At 48.9% G+C, this 13,558-nt stretch overlaps 1 protein-coding gene across 1 annotated transcript in view; it reads left to right on the top strand.

Moving 5' to 3' along the window:
* The window catches only part of LOC135373625 (baculoviral IAP repeat-containing protein 2-like), a 33,243-nt gene extending 20,160 nt beyond the window's left edge, over window positions 1-13,083 (top strand). Inside the window, exons 2-4 of the mRNA XM_064606715.1 lie at window positions 1,896-2,156; window positions 10,125-10,303; window positions 12,996-13,083. Coding sequence (XP_064462785.1) covers window positions 1,904-2,156; window positions 10,125-10,303; window positions 12,996-13,016 — 453 coding nt within the window. The 5' untranslated portion in view covers window positions 1,896-1,903 and the 3' untranslated portion in view covers window positions 13,017-13,083. The remainder of the gene's footprint in view (window positions 1-1,895; window positions 2,157-10,124; window positions 10,304-12,995) is intronic.
* The last annotated feature ends 475 nt before the right edge of the window (window positions 13,084-13,558 follow it).

The raw sequence follows: 13,558 nt of genomic DNA, 5'->3' as shown, positions 1-13,558 counted from the left end.
AAGACGCATGAAACTTGAGAAGGATAAGCACACCTACTCGCTTGAATGCCCTGGTGATATCTTCACTATCACAGATTGGTATGTGGTACCTATGCGGTCCAACATTAAGCTGGACAAGAACGCTACTGGATCGCTACGCACGTGCCTTCAACCACTGGACGTAAGCGTCCAGTGCGCGTGGAATGTGTCAACTCACGGAGGATGAAACTTTTCTTAGCCGCTGTCCCAGAGACACCTTCATGATTCGTCACTTCCGAGGAACCATGCCCAGCATCAAAGGAATCAATCTCTCCAAGACAGCCATGATGTACTCAATAAACGTTGCAATGTATTCCTTTTGTTTGTCTAAGATAGAGCTGTAGCGGGGTCACTGGGTTGGCCGATCAGCTGTCCTAGAAGGAGCCAATCAGCGCGAAGTGGATGGATCAATCAGCAATCAGTAGGTTTGGAGGGGCCAATCTGCGTGAAGTGGGCGGAGCCAAAAGGGGGCCTGTCAATCAAAGTGGGGTCATTTTGAACCAATCAGCGTGAAGGGGTGGAGCTAAACAAGGGGCCTGTAAATCGAAGTGGGGTCATCTCAAACCAATCAGCATGAATGGGCGAGCCAAAAAGGGGCCTGTCAATCAAAGTGGGGCCACTAACCAGAGGGATTAGAACTGGCTTGTGTTGGATTAGAAATTCCTAGAACTGGATTAGAAAAAGGATGTCCTTATAGCGGTCCCCCCTATACTACTCATGCTGACTCCATTTTATATAAACACATATAGTCTACTGCTAAGGGACAGTCAAACGGTTTACTCTCGCTTCGTCTGTTTTCTTTTTTTGCATCGAAACGATGTTTGTGAAAGCACGATCGAAATTTTACATTCGGCAAGCCAACTCTTTTTTCGCAAACAAGTATAGACGACGTACAGGACCTATACCGGTTTTGTTCACGTGGCGACGCAGCACAGTGTGCGATTGCACATGGAGTTGGGTGTGTTAGTACCCATTTACCATTTTCCCAAGGTGCCTTCACCGCATACAGTAGACCACCAATGCTGCATACACAGACCATGATTCTCAACTACCTACAATTTTACTGTTTCGAAAGAGAATAATATGCGCTAAGCGTCTCACGTGACAAGTACCCTGTTTGAAAAATGGTACGCTTGCACATTTGTTCGTCCTTGCTCCTTCACCCCTACGTAAAGGAGTATCATTGTAAAACATTGAGCATGCCATCGCTTGCGCCTTGTGACGCCACCGTGAACCGCATGCTACCAGGATTGGCCGATGCTCTTGGGTGAAAGTATCTTGCAAACTCAATGTAGGGAGGCACCGATAACACGCGTCAATACCGTTAACAGAGGACAAGAATTGTGAGGAGGAGGAGGAGAGGAGAGGAGGAATGTGGATGTGCAATGAGGAGGGGGTTTGAACCGTACGTGGTTGCGAAATCGCGCACTTTAACCCCGAAGGATTTATCGTATAAAAATTCCCCAAGGGCAAGTGTTGTCATGAGCAAACATCTAATAATCTGTTCGGGATAATTTACAGCTCATTAAATGCATGAGCTGTGCCAAAACATTTGGCGATGATGCTGTAGCGTAAAGTGAAAAAGTGAATGTTCGTTGCCTGACGACTGTGAAAGAGATATGCCTAACATGGGTGTCGGACTCGAGACCCTCGTGTGAGCTGTTTCAGTCGTATTTGGCTCGCGACTAAAGCCTCGAGTGATGAATTATGGCATTTCGTAGAGCAATTATCAACGCTGCGAGTTTATACCTTCGTGGATATTCAGTCCGCAACGTAACACCCCGATCCGGCGATCCGATGTTATGCCGATGATGCAAATAACTTTTTGCGGTAGTTCTGGGGTATCATGCACTCGTATATCTTTCGTTTTGGCACAGGCACTGTCATGATGGATGCTGCCTATGAGATAAGACCTGAACTAGTCTACCGTTCAGAAGACGTCTCTGGAAAGAAGTACTCATACCGCGCACGTCCAGAATCGTATGGAAATCGCGTGAAGCAGTATGCTGTGCGCCACACCAGGCCCATACATGAGAGGTACGCGTCGTTGGCTAGCAGAAAATCATCGTTCGACATTTATCCTGCAACTGCGAAGGGAAACACAGAAAAAATGGCGAAAGCTGGATTCTTCTACACTGGTAATCAACATTTTTTGTTTCGTCAACCGATGCCTCCATGTCCCATTTGAGAATTTCACGGTTCGAAATTCCTGCATATAGTTGAAAGTACATGCAACATTCAGATGCTTAGGAGACACTTTGTGGAAGTAATGTAAAACCACACGTTACTTCCACAAAGTGACTCACAACCTGTTGGCCGTTGCGAAAAAATTTCAAGTCAGTCTCGTTTTCAAGAACAACTTCCGTCTTGACCACCTCGCGCCTTTCGCCAAACCTGGAGTTACTTGCAAGAATCACCGGAGCAAATTTGTCCCCTGTTGTTCAAACGCCGTTTATCGGACATCCCTAGCTTGTGGTTTCTGTTATATATTGGCCAGACAAAACGTTGCTTAAATGATCGCTTGAGAGAGCATTCATTTAAAGTACAAAAATAAAGCTTCTAACTCTTAAATTGCCAAGCATTTGGAAGAATGCTCAGATTGCTTTTGTCGCGTGTTGAGTGAGGCCAGGAGACAAAAGGCGTCAAGTCGGACCAAACTATTTTATTGACCGTTCTGGCCGGTCGCTCGAGTAGAAGAAGAAGAAGTAACTAGCTCGCGTCTCGTGAGCGCGAGATGGCAGGGCACAAACAGGGTCATGTGGCCAAAGGCGATGTTGGTGCAGCTAGTGCTGCTACATCATCCTCCCTCCCCTGGAGAAAGATGATGCTGAAGCTGCAGGCTGGACAGTGCTGTGCAGATCCCACGATACGTGCTTGCTTGAAACTGGGCGCAGTGGGAAAGATCGAGATGCGGCTGAGGGGGCGGCTCGATTGTCATTCTGTGCGTCAGGCTCGTTCGAAGAGTCTGAAGAAACTTCCAGCTGGGTGAAATGCGCCAGAGATTAGGGGTCTAGGTGAGCGGGCTGCAGCCTATCGATGGAAATGTTGTCCTCGCGGCCATTAAGCTGTACACGGTAGAACTTGGCGTATCGGTGCAGAACTTGAAAGGGGCCGTCGAAATGAGGTTGAAGGGGCTTACGAACGGCATCCCGGCGAATAAAAACATGTGTACAGCTTTCAAGCTCTGGGCTGATGAAGGGATGGCTACGAAGGTTTCGTCGGGTTGGGGAAGGGCAGAGCTGGGACATTGTCAAACGGAGTTGGTGAAGGAATGACGATGGCTCGGCTGCTTCGGGGCGCACAGGATGGAAGAATTCTGACGGCAAACGTAGTGACGTCCCGTAGACGAGTTCTGCGCTGGAGGCGCCGATGTCTTGCTTGAGGGCCGTCCGAATACCGAGCAGCACTGTAGGAAGAGCGGCGAACCACTGGGTACGCTCACGCGCGCAGGAGAGGGAGGCCTTAAGGTGACGGTGAAAACGCTCAACGAGCCCGTTTGCTTGGGGGTGGTATGAGGTGGTTCGTATCCGATGTGTGCCGAGGGTCTCCAAGAGCTGGGTGAACAGCCTGGCTTCAAATTTGCGGCCGCGATCTGTGGTAAGGGTAGCAGGCACACCAAAACGGGCTATCCAGCCGTGCAAAAAGGCTTCGGCAACGGTCTCGGCGGTGGAATCGGCGATGGGAATTGCTTCTGGCCACCTCGTAAATCTGTCAACGCATGTTAACAGGTATGAATGACCATGCGACGGGGGTAGCGGGCCCACCAGATCGATGTGCACGTGGGAAAATCGGGCGTCAGGGAGCGGGAATGCTGCTAAAGGTGCCTTGTTGTGCTGGTTGACTTTCACACGTTGGCAGACGAGGCAAGCGCGGGTCCATGCCCGAACGTCGGCGTTCATCGATGGCCATAGAAAGCGGGTGGTGAGCAGCTTCTGCGTGGCGCGGATACCAGGGTGGGCTAGGGCATGCACGCTATCAAAGACAAGGCGACGGAAAACCTGCGGAATGAACGGCCTGGGTCTGCCCGTGGAGATGTCGCAAGTTAACTTGAGGAGCGATCCGGGCAGAGGCACCTCTTCGAAAGAAAGAGTGGTGGCAGAATCTCGCAATTTCCGAAGCTCTTCGTCTGACTGCTGCGCCTCGGCGATCTTGGAATAGTCTATCGTCAACTTCGGAAAGGTGACAGCATCGACGTGCATCCTGGACAGAGCATCCGCTACAGGGTTGTCGGTTCCGTTCACGTGGCGAATGTCGACGGTGAACTCACTTATGAAGGCCAGGTGCCGGGCTTCACGGGGAGTGTAACTGTCGGCAGCCTTGGACAGGAACGCGTAAGTCAAAGGCTTGTGGTCTGACAGGATGTAGAACGTTCTTCCTTCGACGAAATACCTGAAGTGGCGGATGGCTAAATAGGCAGCGAGCAGCTCACGGCCAAACGCGCTGTAGCGGGACTGCGCTGGAGAGAGCTTCTGCGAGAAGAAAGACAAAGGTCTCCACTGCCCGTCGATGTACTGCTGTAAGACACCGCCAACAGCATGGTCAGAGGCGTCAACCATGATGTTAGTTGGCGCGCCGTGTTTCGGGTAGACGAGGACAGTAGCGTCTGCAAGGGCTTGTCTGGCAGCGAGGAAAGCGGTGTTCGCTTCTTCCGTCCACGAAAACGGCGTTGAAGATGGCGTGCCGCGCAGCATGTCTGTCAGAGGTCGCAAAATGCGCGCACAGCAGGGAATAAATCGTCGATAAAAGTTCACCATTCCCAAAAACTCTCGCAGCTTACGCAGTGACGTTGGTGTTGGGAAGTTGCGTATGGCAATAACTTTGTGGTCGAGAGGGCGGATGCCGTCGCTGCTGATTAGGTGCCCGAGGAACTCCAGCGATGGCTTGCCGAACTCGCATTTTTCGGCGTTCACAACAATGCCGAACTCTTGGAGACGCTGGAAAAGCGCGCGAAGGTGGTCTTCGTGCTCCTCGGGGGACCCGCTGGCAACGAGGATGTCATCTATGTAGGCAAACGCAAAGGGAAGGCCGCGCAGCACTTGATCCATAAAACGTTGGAAGGTCTGGGCGGCGTTTCGCAGACCAAAGGGCATCCTGAGATATTCGAACATGCCGAATGGTGTAACGATGGCAGTCTTGGAAACGTCGGAGGGTTCTACTGGAATGTGATGGTAAGCTTTTACCAAATCGACCTTGGAGAACATGGTCATGCCGTGGAGATTGGAGGCGAAATCGTGAACATGCGGGATGGGATAGCGATCTGGCACAGTAACCTTATTAAGGGCTCTGTAGTCGCCGCACGGCCTCCAATCTCCGGTCTTCTTCGGTACCATGTGCAAGGCTGATGACCAACTGCTGGAAGAAGGCCGGACGATTCCAAGCTGGAGCATGTGTTGGAATTCCTTTTTCGCAATGGCGAGGCGCTCAGGGGCCAGGCGACGAGGACGGGCATGCACGGGAGGACCTGTAGTGACAACGTGGTGAGTCACTGTGTGCATCACGGGCCGCTCGGTGTTACATGGCTTCAAGAGGGATGGGAACTCCTGCAGGATGGCGGAGTATGGACAGTTTCCAGCCTTGAAGCGGGCGATGCGGCTGCACACTGAATGGCGACAGGGAATGCCGTTGACGCGAAACCGGGTTTGTGCATCCCAGAGCAAACGTTTTTTCATGTTAACCATGAGACCGAAATGGCTCAGAAAGTCTGCTCCCAGAATAGGGTACTGCAAGTCAGCCACAAGGAAAATCCATGCGAAGGAGCGGCGGAGGCCCAAGTCGAGAGTGAGGGAATGCTCTCCGTACGTCGCAATCGGCGTGGAATTAACAGCTTGCAGGGTGCGGGACGTTGGCTTGCGTGGTGAACGAAAAAGAGAGGACGGAAGTACACTGACGTCAGCGCCGGTGTCAACAAGAAACTTTAGTCCGGAATTGTTGTCAAGAACAAAGAAGAGGCGGGATGGACGAGTGCCAGAGTCACCAGCCGCCATATCTAGTGACTGGCTCGGGAGTTTCCCTGGAAGGTGCATGGTGGTGTACAGTTGCGAGCCTTGGTGCGGAAACGGCGATGATACCAGCAAATTCCAGCTGGAGATGGGGAACGTCGATGCGCGAAGCGGGATCGGCGTGGAGACGGAGAAGGACTGCAGTGGCGGAGGGCTGCAACCTCCAGCTGCAGGTTGGAGATCTGTTCCACGAGCTGAGAAAGGTCCACTGCTTGCGGCGAGCTGGAACCAGTAGCCGTAGGCGGAGAAGGGGGGTGCGAGGCCACAGCTGCGATCTGCGGTGGTGCCATTTCCATGATCTTGTCGGCAAGGTTGGCCAGGTCGTTCAGGCTCATGGTGCCAGCAGCGGCTAAAACCATGCAGACATTGGCCGGCAACCGCTGGAGGAAGAGTTGGCGGAGCAGGGAATCGTCGATTACGGCGCTGTCGGGACGATCGCCGAGCAGTTGGCGCATACGCCGTAAGAGCTGAGAAGGCGCGCGATCTCCGAGTTCTTCTTGGGTCAGCAGGCGCTGGAATCGCTTTTGCTCCGACATAGACGTCCGGCGAATTAATTCAGTCTTGAGCACGTCATATGGTGATTGTGTCGGTGGGGAGGCAACCAAGTCGCGCACCTCGGAAGCATCAGTAGGGGAAAGTGCGGCAACGACGTGGTAGAACTTCGTCAGTTGGTCACTGATGAGACGAAGGGCGAATTGGGCCTCAGCTTGCCCGAACCATACGACGGGATCGGCGGCCCAAAACGTCGGCAGCTTGATAGCGACGGCGGAAACTTGCGGTGGGGGCAACAGGGGCGCCGCAATAGCGGGCACCGCAACGTTCTGTTGCTGTGGTCCTGGGACTTGCTGGACTGGCGGAAAGTGGCCTGCTGGTCGTGGGAGAGGGCCAGTAGCAGAAGGGGGTCCAGTGGCCATCACGTCCGGTTCACCAGTTGTCGCGTGTTGAGTGAGGCCAGGAGACAAAATGCGTCAAGTCGGACCAAACTATTTTATTGACCGTTCTGGCCGGTCGCTCGAGTAGAAGAAGAAGAAGTAACTAGCTCGCGTCTCGTGAGCGCGAGATGGCAGGGCACAAACAGGGTCATGTGGCCAAAGGCGATGTTGGTGCAGCTAGTGCTGCTACACTTTCCTCTATGGGATGAAACAATTGTAAAGGCTTCCGAAGTGGACCCTCACAGAAGGCTTTTAAGAGAGACTCTATGCATAACCTCTTGCGCGAACTGTGCCACCAACCCATCCGTATCCTCGGTCCGGCCTTGAACAGACTGCTCTTTCTCCCGAACTGACCCCTTTTTGTCCTCATCTGGTTGTTTCTCTTCCCCCTGTTGTGTGTATATTTCCTGTATGTGAAGTAAAATTTTTAGCTGTGTTTGAGACTTCGTGTTTGTGTCTGTCCCATCAGGTTCCCTAGTCTCGAGGTTTTACATCATGCATCATCTTCACCAGCTTGCTTGCTTCCTAGCCATTTTTTCGTTGTCATATCGTTCTTAGTTCACCACCTTGTACCACTGCAATACGAACACTGCCACTTTTGCATTGCATCTGCGAAATTTTTACATATGGAAATTACCGCTTGAGTAAGCGTCGCACGCACGTTGCACTTCACTTTCGCCTGAAGTGAAAGCATTGTGGAAGGATTGATTTTTTTTCTTCTATTTTTCTAGCTCAGTTAATCGCGTTAGTTCAACTAACGCGTGACATTAGAACAATCTGCCGTAGTGTATCTAAATGGCGTTTTGAGCATATAACTCGCATTCTTGTGTGGTCTACACTATTATTAATTGCACACGTAACATGTAACACGTAAACATTCGCGGGCTCCTTGACAGTGTTTTATTTTTTTTCCCCTTTTCGACGTATTATTAATTGCTAAACTTTAGCACTTTAGCAAACTTTACCGTTTAGTACTTTTTAATGTTGCACTTGACGAACTGCTGCTTCTACACTGTCAGAGGAAAAGGTATAAAAAGCGTATGCATAAAAAAGCCAAACTAGGGAGGAAGTACCATTTTTGTACCTATGTCAACTGTCTATACCATTGTTTAAACCAAGTGTAACTCACTGATAGCAGTAGCTAATCGTATAGTACGGGGCTGGCTTCATGCATGCGCAATGTGCAGCGCCACATTAATTTGGTGTGGAGATTGTGCTGGGTTAGTTCGAGTAATTTGAGTAATAAACACAGTCCTTAAAGCAGTAATATATTAACCAGTTGGAGGAAATATTTTTAATGACTTTTATTCGCTACCAAAATAACAATCTATGCGTGCTATCCTCACCCGTGTGGTTTAATCGCGAGCTAGGACGGCTCCACATGTGGCCTAGCCATGTGGTTGCGTGTTCTACCAGTATCTGTTCCTCAGCAAACACGTCACAGGCTTGTGCGTGTGCAAGTGTTTCTCGCTTGCTTGTCTTTATTTTACGTATTTCTTCGGTTTCTTGTATCTCATTTTCTTCCTTTTTTTGCGTTTTGGAGTGGGATGTGGCGGTAATATAAATGGAAAGTTTCTGGTTTTTGAAATAAATAAAAAAAAAAGATTATCGAGCTACCGCCAACGGCTACGCGGTGCAAACAATGCGTAGTCAACCAGTTGTCGAAGCTGTATCGAAAATGAAACGAGATTCTATTCATATTGTATACGGGGAATTAGGGTTGCCACCTTTCGGAGTGAAAAATACCGGCTGAGGCAGAGGAGGTGGAATAGAGGGAAAGGAGGAAAGGCTCGTGGGAAAGGGAAAGTGGGTGAGGAACGTTGTAGCTGGCTCGACACAACCACGAACAGCTTTACACAACCACAGCTCTTGTACCCTCCGAACACAAGACGTATTGAATAACAACGAATAATAATAATAATGAATAACTAAGAAAACGACTGGTGACTGCGGAGTTTCGTCTGTGCTCCAGATTTATTCAAGCTGTAGTGGAATGTTGTAGGAAAAACCCCGTAAAAGCCCTTATGAAAGGTCTTGAGCCACAAATACCGGCAAAAGGCTGCCGGTATCATCTTCCTACCGGCAACCGGCCGTGCCGGTATAATACCGGCCTGGTGGCAACCCTACTTGTAATACGCTCTCTAATTCCTACCTAATATTGTTTCTAGTTTCTATAAAATATCGTTTCCAGCTTCGATTCAAATTTGCTATCCAGTTTGTATCTGTTTCTATCACCAATTATTGAAAGGAACCACATCCAAGCCCAGATAAATGCTGTATACACTCTCTATTCAGGATTAATTCTCTCATTCTATGTTCTTGTTTACAAACTCTATACAATCTAGAAAACTTTTTTCATAAGGGATTTCGCCGGCAAGGGAACGAGAAGCAGCGGCCCTGTGGGCGCTGCACACCGCCTATTTCGAAGTCATGGTCGCATTTTATTGCTCCTCGACCACAGAGCACGGTACCAAAAAGTTTCATACGAATTACTGGAATAGCTTTTGTGCGATTTTATTAACTTCGCTGCAAGAAGAGGCGTTGCATTGTGACAGCTTGGCGGCATTTCCTCTCTAGAAGAGTCATACGATAGCGACAAATGATTGCACGCCTCCACCAAAGATGAGCTGGCTGAGCGGCGGCCGCCTTGCAGCGGCGTATCACTTAAGTTCGGAAGACACACCGAGAAGAAAGAAAACAAACGCAGTTGCCAAGCAGTGGAGGTGTGACGTTTAAACGTTCCACGCATTTATCAGGGTGGAACACTTAGAACCAGTGAAGCGTAAGCGAATTGTGGAGACAGAGATGTCGTCCTCACGCAACACGCTCAGGGTCGCCTTCATGGATGCAAAGTCATTGTATGCTTATGATCAATACTTATGGTCAGGTCTGTATACTCAAAATGCATTCTCTCTGTTTCTCAAAATACACGTCACTACTCAAAATACACAAAGGGCTAGTTTGAATAGTCTGTTGCTTTTCGGCAATGTTCCTCAGTGTCGAACTACGAACGAATTGTTCGTAACAATTGATCATAACCACGTGAAACCTGTATTTCAAACCGAGAAACAGACAGGAGGAAGCTTGACACTGCAAGCGATTCCACATGACCTGATTACAAAGGTGCTTACGTGGTTCTTATACTTTGCGTGATCACGTTCTTCTCTCCGCGCAGGTGCTCAAGATCGCACAACCTGCTTTCAGTGCGGCAACTCTCGTTGCAATTGGAGCGATGAGGACGACCCATTATTTGAACACGCCAGGTGGTACAGAGACTGTCCTTACGTCATTCTACAGCTTGGTGATGCGGCTATAGAGAACATTAGACGGGAACACAGCAATACACTGGCAGAGGTAATTTACCCTCCACCCGCGATAAAGCTGCCCAACCTAGAGGAATCTAGTGAATCAAGCCCTTGTACAACCGCAGCGTATACCGTGCTAACAGCATGAGGCGCAAAGTGTACGTAGTAGCTGAGTTGGGGCAGGTTGCTTTGGGGTGTTTGTTTACATCCTTCTGTTCCTGTATTTGGTGGACATCTCCCCCTGCAAGCGCTCCTCCTTCACTGTGCATACTGAACATTCTAAGTTTTGTTCTAAATTTGCTAAATATTTTTCGAATGCTTTTCTTTGTTGTACACTGCACCTTCCCGTTGTTGTTTTGTCGTACGCATTTTCTGCATGCTTTTCTGCTGTGCATAGTGTCCGTTGCTGGTGGTTTTGTTATAGAGATCTCACTGAATGCTTTGCGGTTGGAACAACAACAACTTTATTTTTTCTTTGAAGGGAGGTTCATCGCCAGAGGCGATACTCTACCCTATTGCTGGTGGGGATGCAGGGAATAAAATAACGAGCCCCTTCACAATAACAACCGAAGTCCGATGGTGTCCAGAAATGTCAAAAGAGCTTTGAGCGCAGATCGTTGCTGGGCTGGATTGGGCCAGGGACCAAGCAATCTCCGCATATCTTGCGAGTTTTAAAATAAATAAAGTAGGAACATGACTTTGGCCACTCGGAGTCCAGCAACTCAAGATGGGCGTAGCCTTCATCCAGTGTCGCACTTATAAGCGGACGCTCTCAGTGGTAAATAATACTGCCATGGTCATGGTGAAATGGAAAAAGTGCCGTCTTTCCATGGTCTCGTGTACTATGTAGATATTACAGGGAATGAGTCATGAAAATTCAAAAACAATAATGGAAAGTCACTCATATTCCATCGCACAACAGGAATAGCCATTACCCGAATTCAATACCGAACGATAATTTTCGTTTCCCTTTCGGTTTCTGGTAGTCGAGGACCGTGGTAAGCGTTTCCGTTATCGTTACCACCTCACATTTCGGTAGTATACCGTTTCTGTTTCGTTTATCATTACCGTTACCCTTCCCTGCCATCAATGTCCGACTCATTAAATTTTTTTTCTGTCTTTTTTGTTCTGCGCGATGAAGCTGTGCACGTGGTGTTACATTAAAAAAAACGAATTATTTTTACAAAATAAGGTAAAGCAGCAATAAAGGAGGACAGGTCAGCCAGGCACCACACCGGCCTGCTATTCCGGCTTGAAAAAGGGCGTATGTCATGCTCCTGGGTTTTGTTCAATTCCTCCTAGGTCACACCCTCAAAAAAGATTCTAACAGGGCATTCTTGTTGAGTAGACACATGCCTATGCATATCACATTTTGCATATGCGTTATTCGAGGAAACTCAGCTGTAGTTACTTTACAGCGACATTACTTTACCTTTTTTCTCCGTTTGCGATTTTGCGACTTATCCCCTTATTGCATAGAGAGGCTCAATTATAGGTGGTGGACGCTGCCAACACGTTTGTGTGGTGCGCTAGCTTGCTTACCTGTCCTCATTGCCAAGTTCTCCGTTGAATTTGTTATCGAGCAGAGATGACCTTCGTCGAGACTACAAACTTTCGTAGTATATTTTGAACTCGTTCTCTTGTCATTATTCAACTATAAAGGTCGCATGTCGTCTTATTTTCTACTTCTAACGGGACAATAGCGTCACGTTAGTATTCAGAGGCAGAAGGCACTGGGGGAGCGTCGGGTGACATTTGGAAGAAAGAACATTAAATTGAAATGTATCATTCACGTTAGAAGAGTGTGGTAGGGTCGGTAGATGTCGTACAGTCGAGACAAATCAGTCTTTATTTTCCCATGGAGCGGCTCGTCGCGTGATCTGTTGTTCTTTATCCGACGCTCACTCCCAAGCGGAGTGCAACGTCAGCACGTAGGGTGCATTTTACACTCCCCTATCGCATGATTGGATGGAGATGGATGGGAGAAGCATCCTGAGTTTCTGTGCCATGAAAGTTCCGGTATAGAACAAGAAGTACGGACTCAAACGGTATCTCAGCGTTACTTGCGCTCGACTGGAAGGAACGTCTCATGTTGCCGATGCTCGAGGCAGTTGCCTCTTTTACTGTAAATAAAGTATGTTGAAACAACTTGATATCTGGGCTTGTACCGGTGCTGCGGACACAAAGACGTGGGCCGTAGGTGCCAACTTGTAGTTGCGGCGTAACCGCTACACACAACGCTTGTTGGTCATTCGTCTCTAATGTCATTACATCGATGTCACCACACTGATACACGCACTCAAGATACGACGTTTTAAACCAAAATAAATGTATTTTCTCAAACAATCGTCGCATGTCTCCTGTGAAGATATCATTTTCGTCTAATTAAAAGACAAACCGTGACGGTGCACCAAGCAACGTGTTGTTCTTGAGCAATCGTCCCGTCTTCGTGAATTTGTAACGACGTGTTCGTGGTGTTGATGCTTTGCCGTTTGCAGGAAAGACTGCAAGGGAGGAGCCGACGCGGTATCCTGAGGACCCCAAAGTTTCAGAAAGTGCTCTCCTCTCTCTCCGAGTCACACTCATAGTTTGAAAAATACCCTTTCATTTGAAATGTAGAAGAGTAGTATGTTCGTACAACATTCTGCGGGCTGAATGAGGATTCTCAACCGCGGTTAGAAGAGTCGTCGTAGACTGAGAGCCGTACAGTTTAACCTTTAATATTCGAACTTTCATTACAGAAGCTGATACAGGTGACTTGAGCAAGTGCATCATCTGCAAGACGGGAGATAGACACATGATCTTCCTTCCATGCAGTCATCTTGTCTCCTGCACTGAATGTGCCGCATCCTGCACCGTCTGTCCATCATGCGAGCGCAAGGTCGCAACCACGAGGGAGGTTTTCTTGGCCTGAAAACATGGGAAAGTGATGGGTATGCAAAAGGCCAGGACTGGCTGTCACATGGCATTACACCACTCAACAACACAACGCACGCCGGGGATGTCCCGAAATTGCAGGAACACATAGAGAAAACTGACAGAGCTATTAGGCAGGTTTAAACTCCGACGTGCGAATGGCAACGCGAACGGTGGATGAAGAACCTTCCCCGTTGGACTGCCACTAAATACCAGAAAAAAAGGTGCGACGACGTCAGGGTACACCCCCGTGCACCTCTGATAGGTCGGGTAGCTGACGACGTGCGAAGTGTGCGTAGTGAGAGGTGTTCAGCACGCGGTACGCACCACTGGACGTCGACTGCCTCACGAAGTAAAGCCATGAATCATTATAAATATTTTTATTATT

Source organism: Ornithodoros turicata, unplaced genomic scaffold, assembly GCF_037126465.1.
Source record: "Ornithodoros turicata isolate Travis unplaced genomic scaffold, ASM3712646v1 Chromosome28, whole genome shotgun sequence".
In the NCBI taxonomy this organism is placed as follows: Eukaryota; Metazoa; Arthropoda; class Arachnida; order Ixodida; family Argasidae; genus Ornithodoros; species Ornithodoros turicata.
Note: the sequence above shows the minus strand (reverse complement) of the source record. Positions and strands in the feature narration are given on the sequence as shown.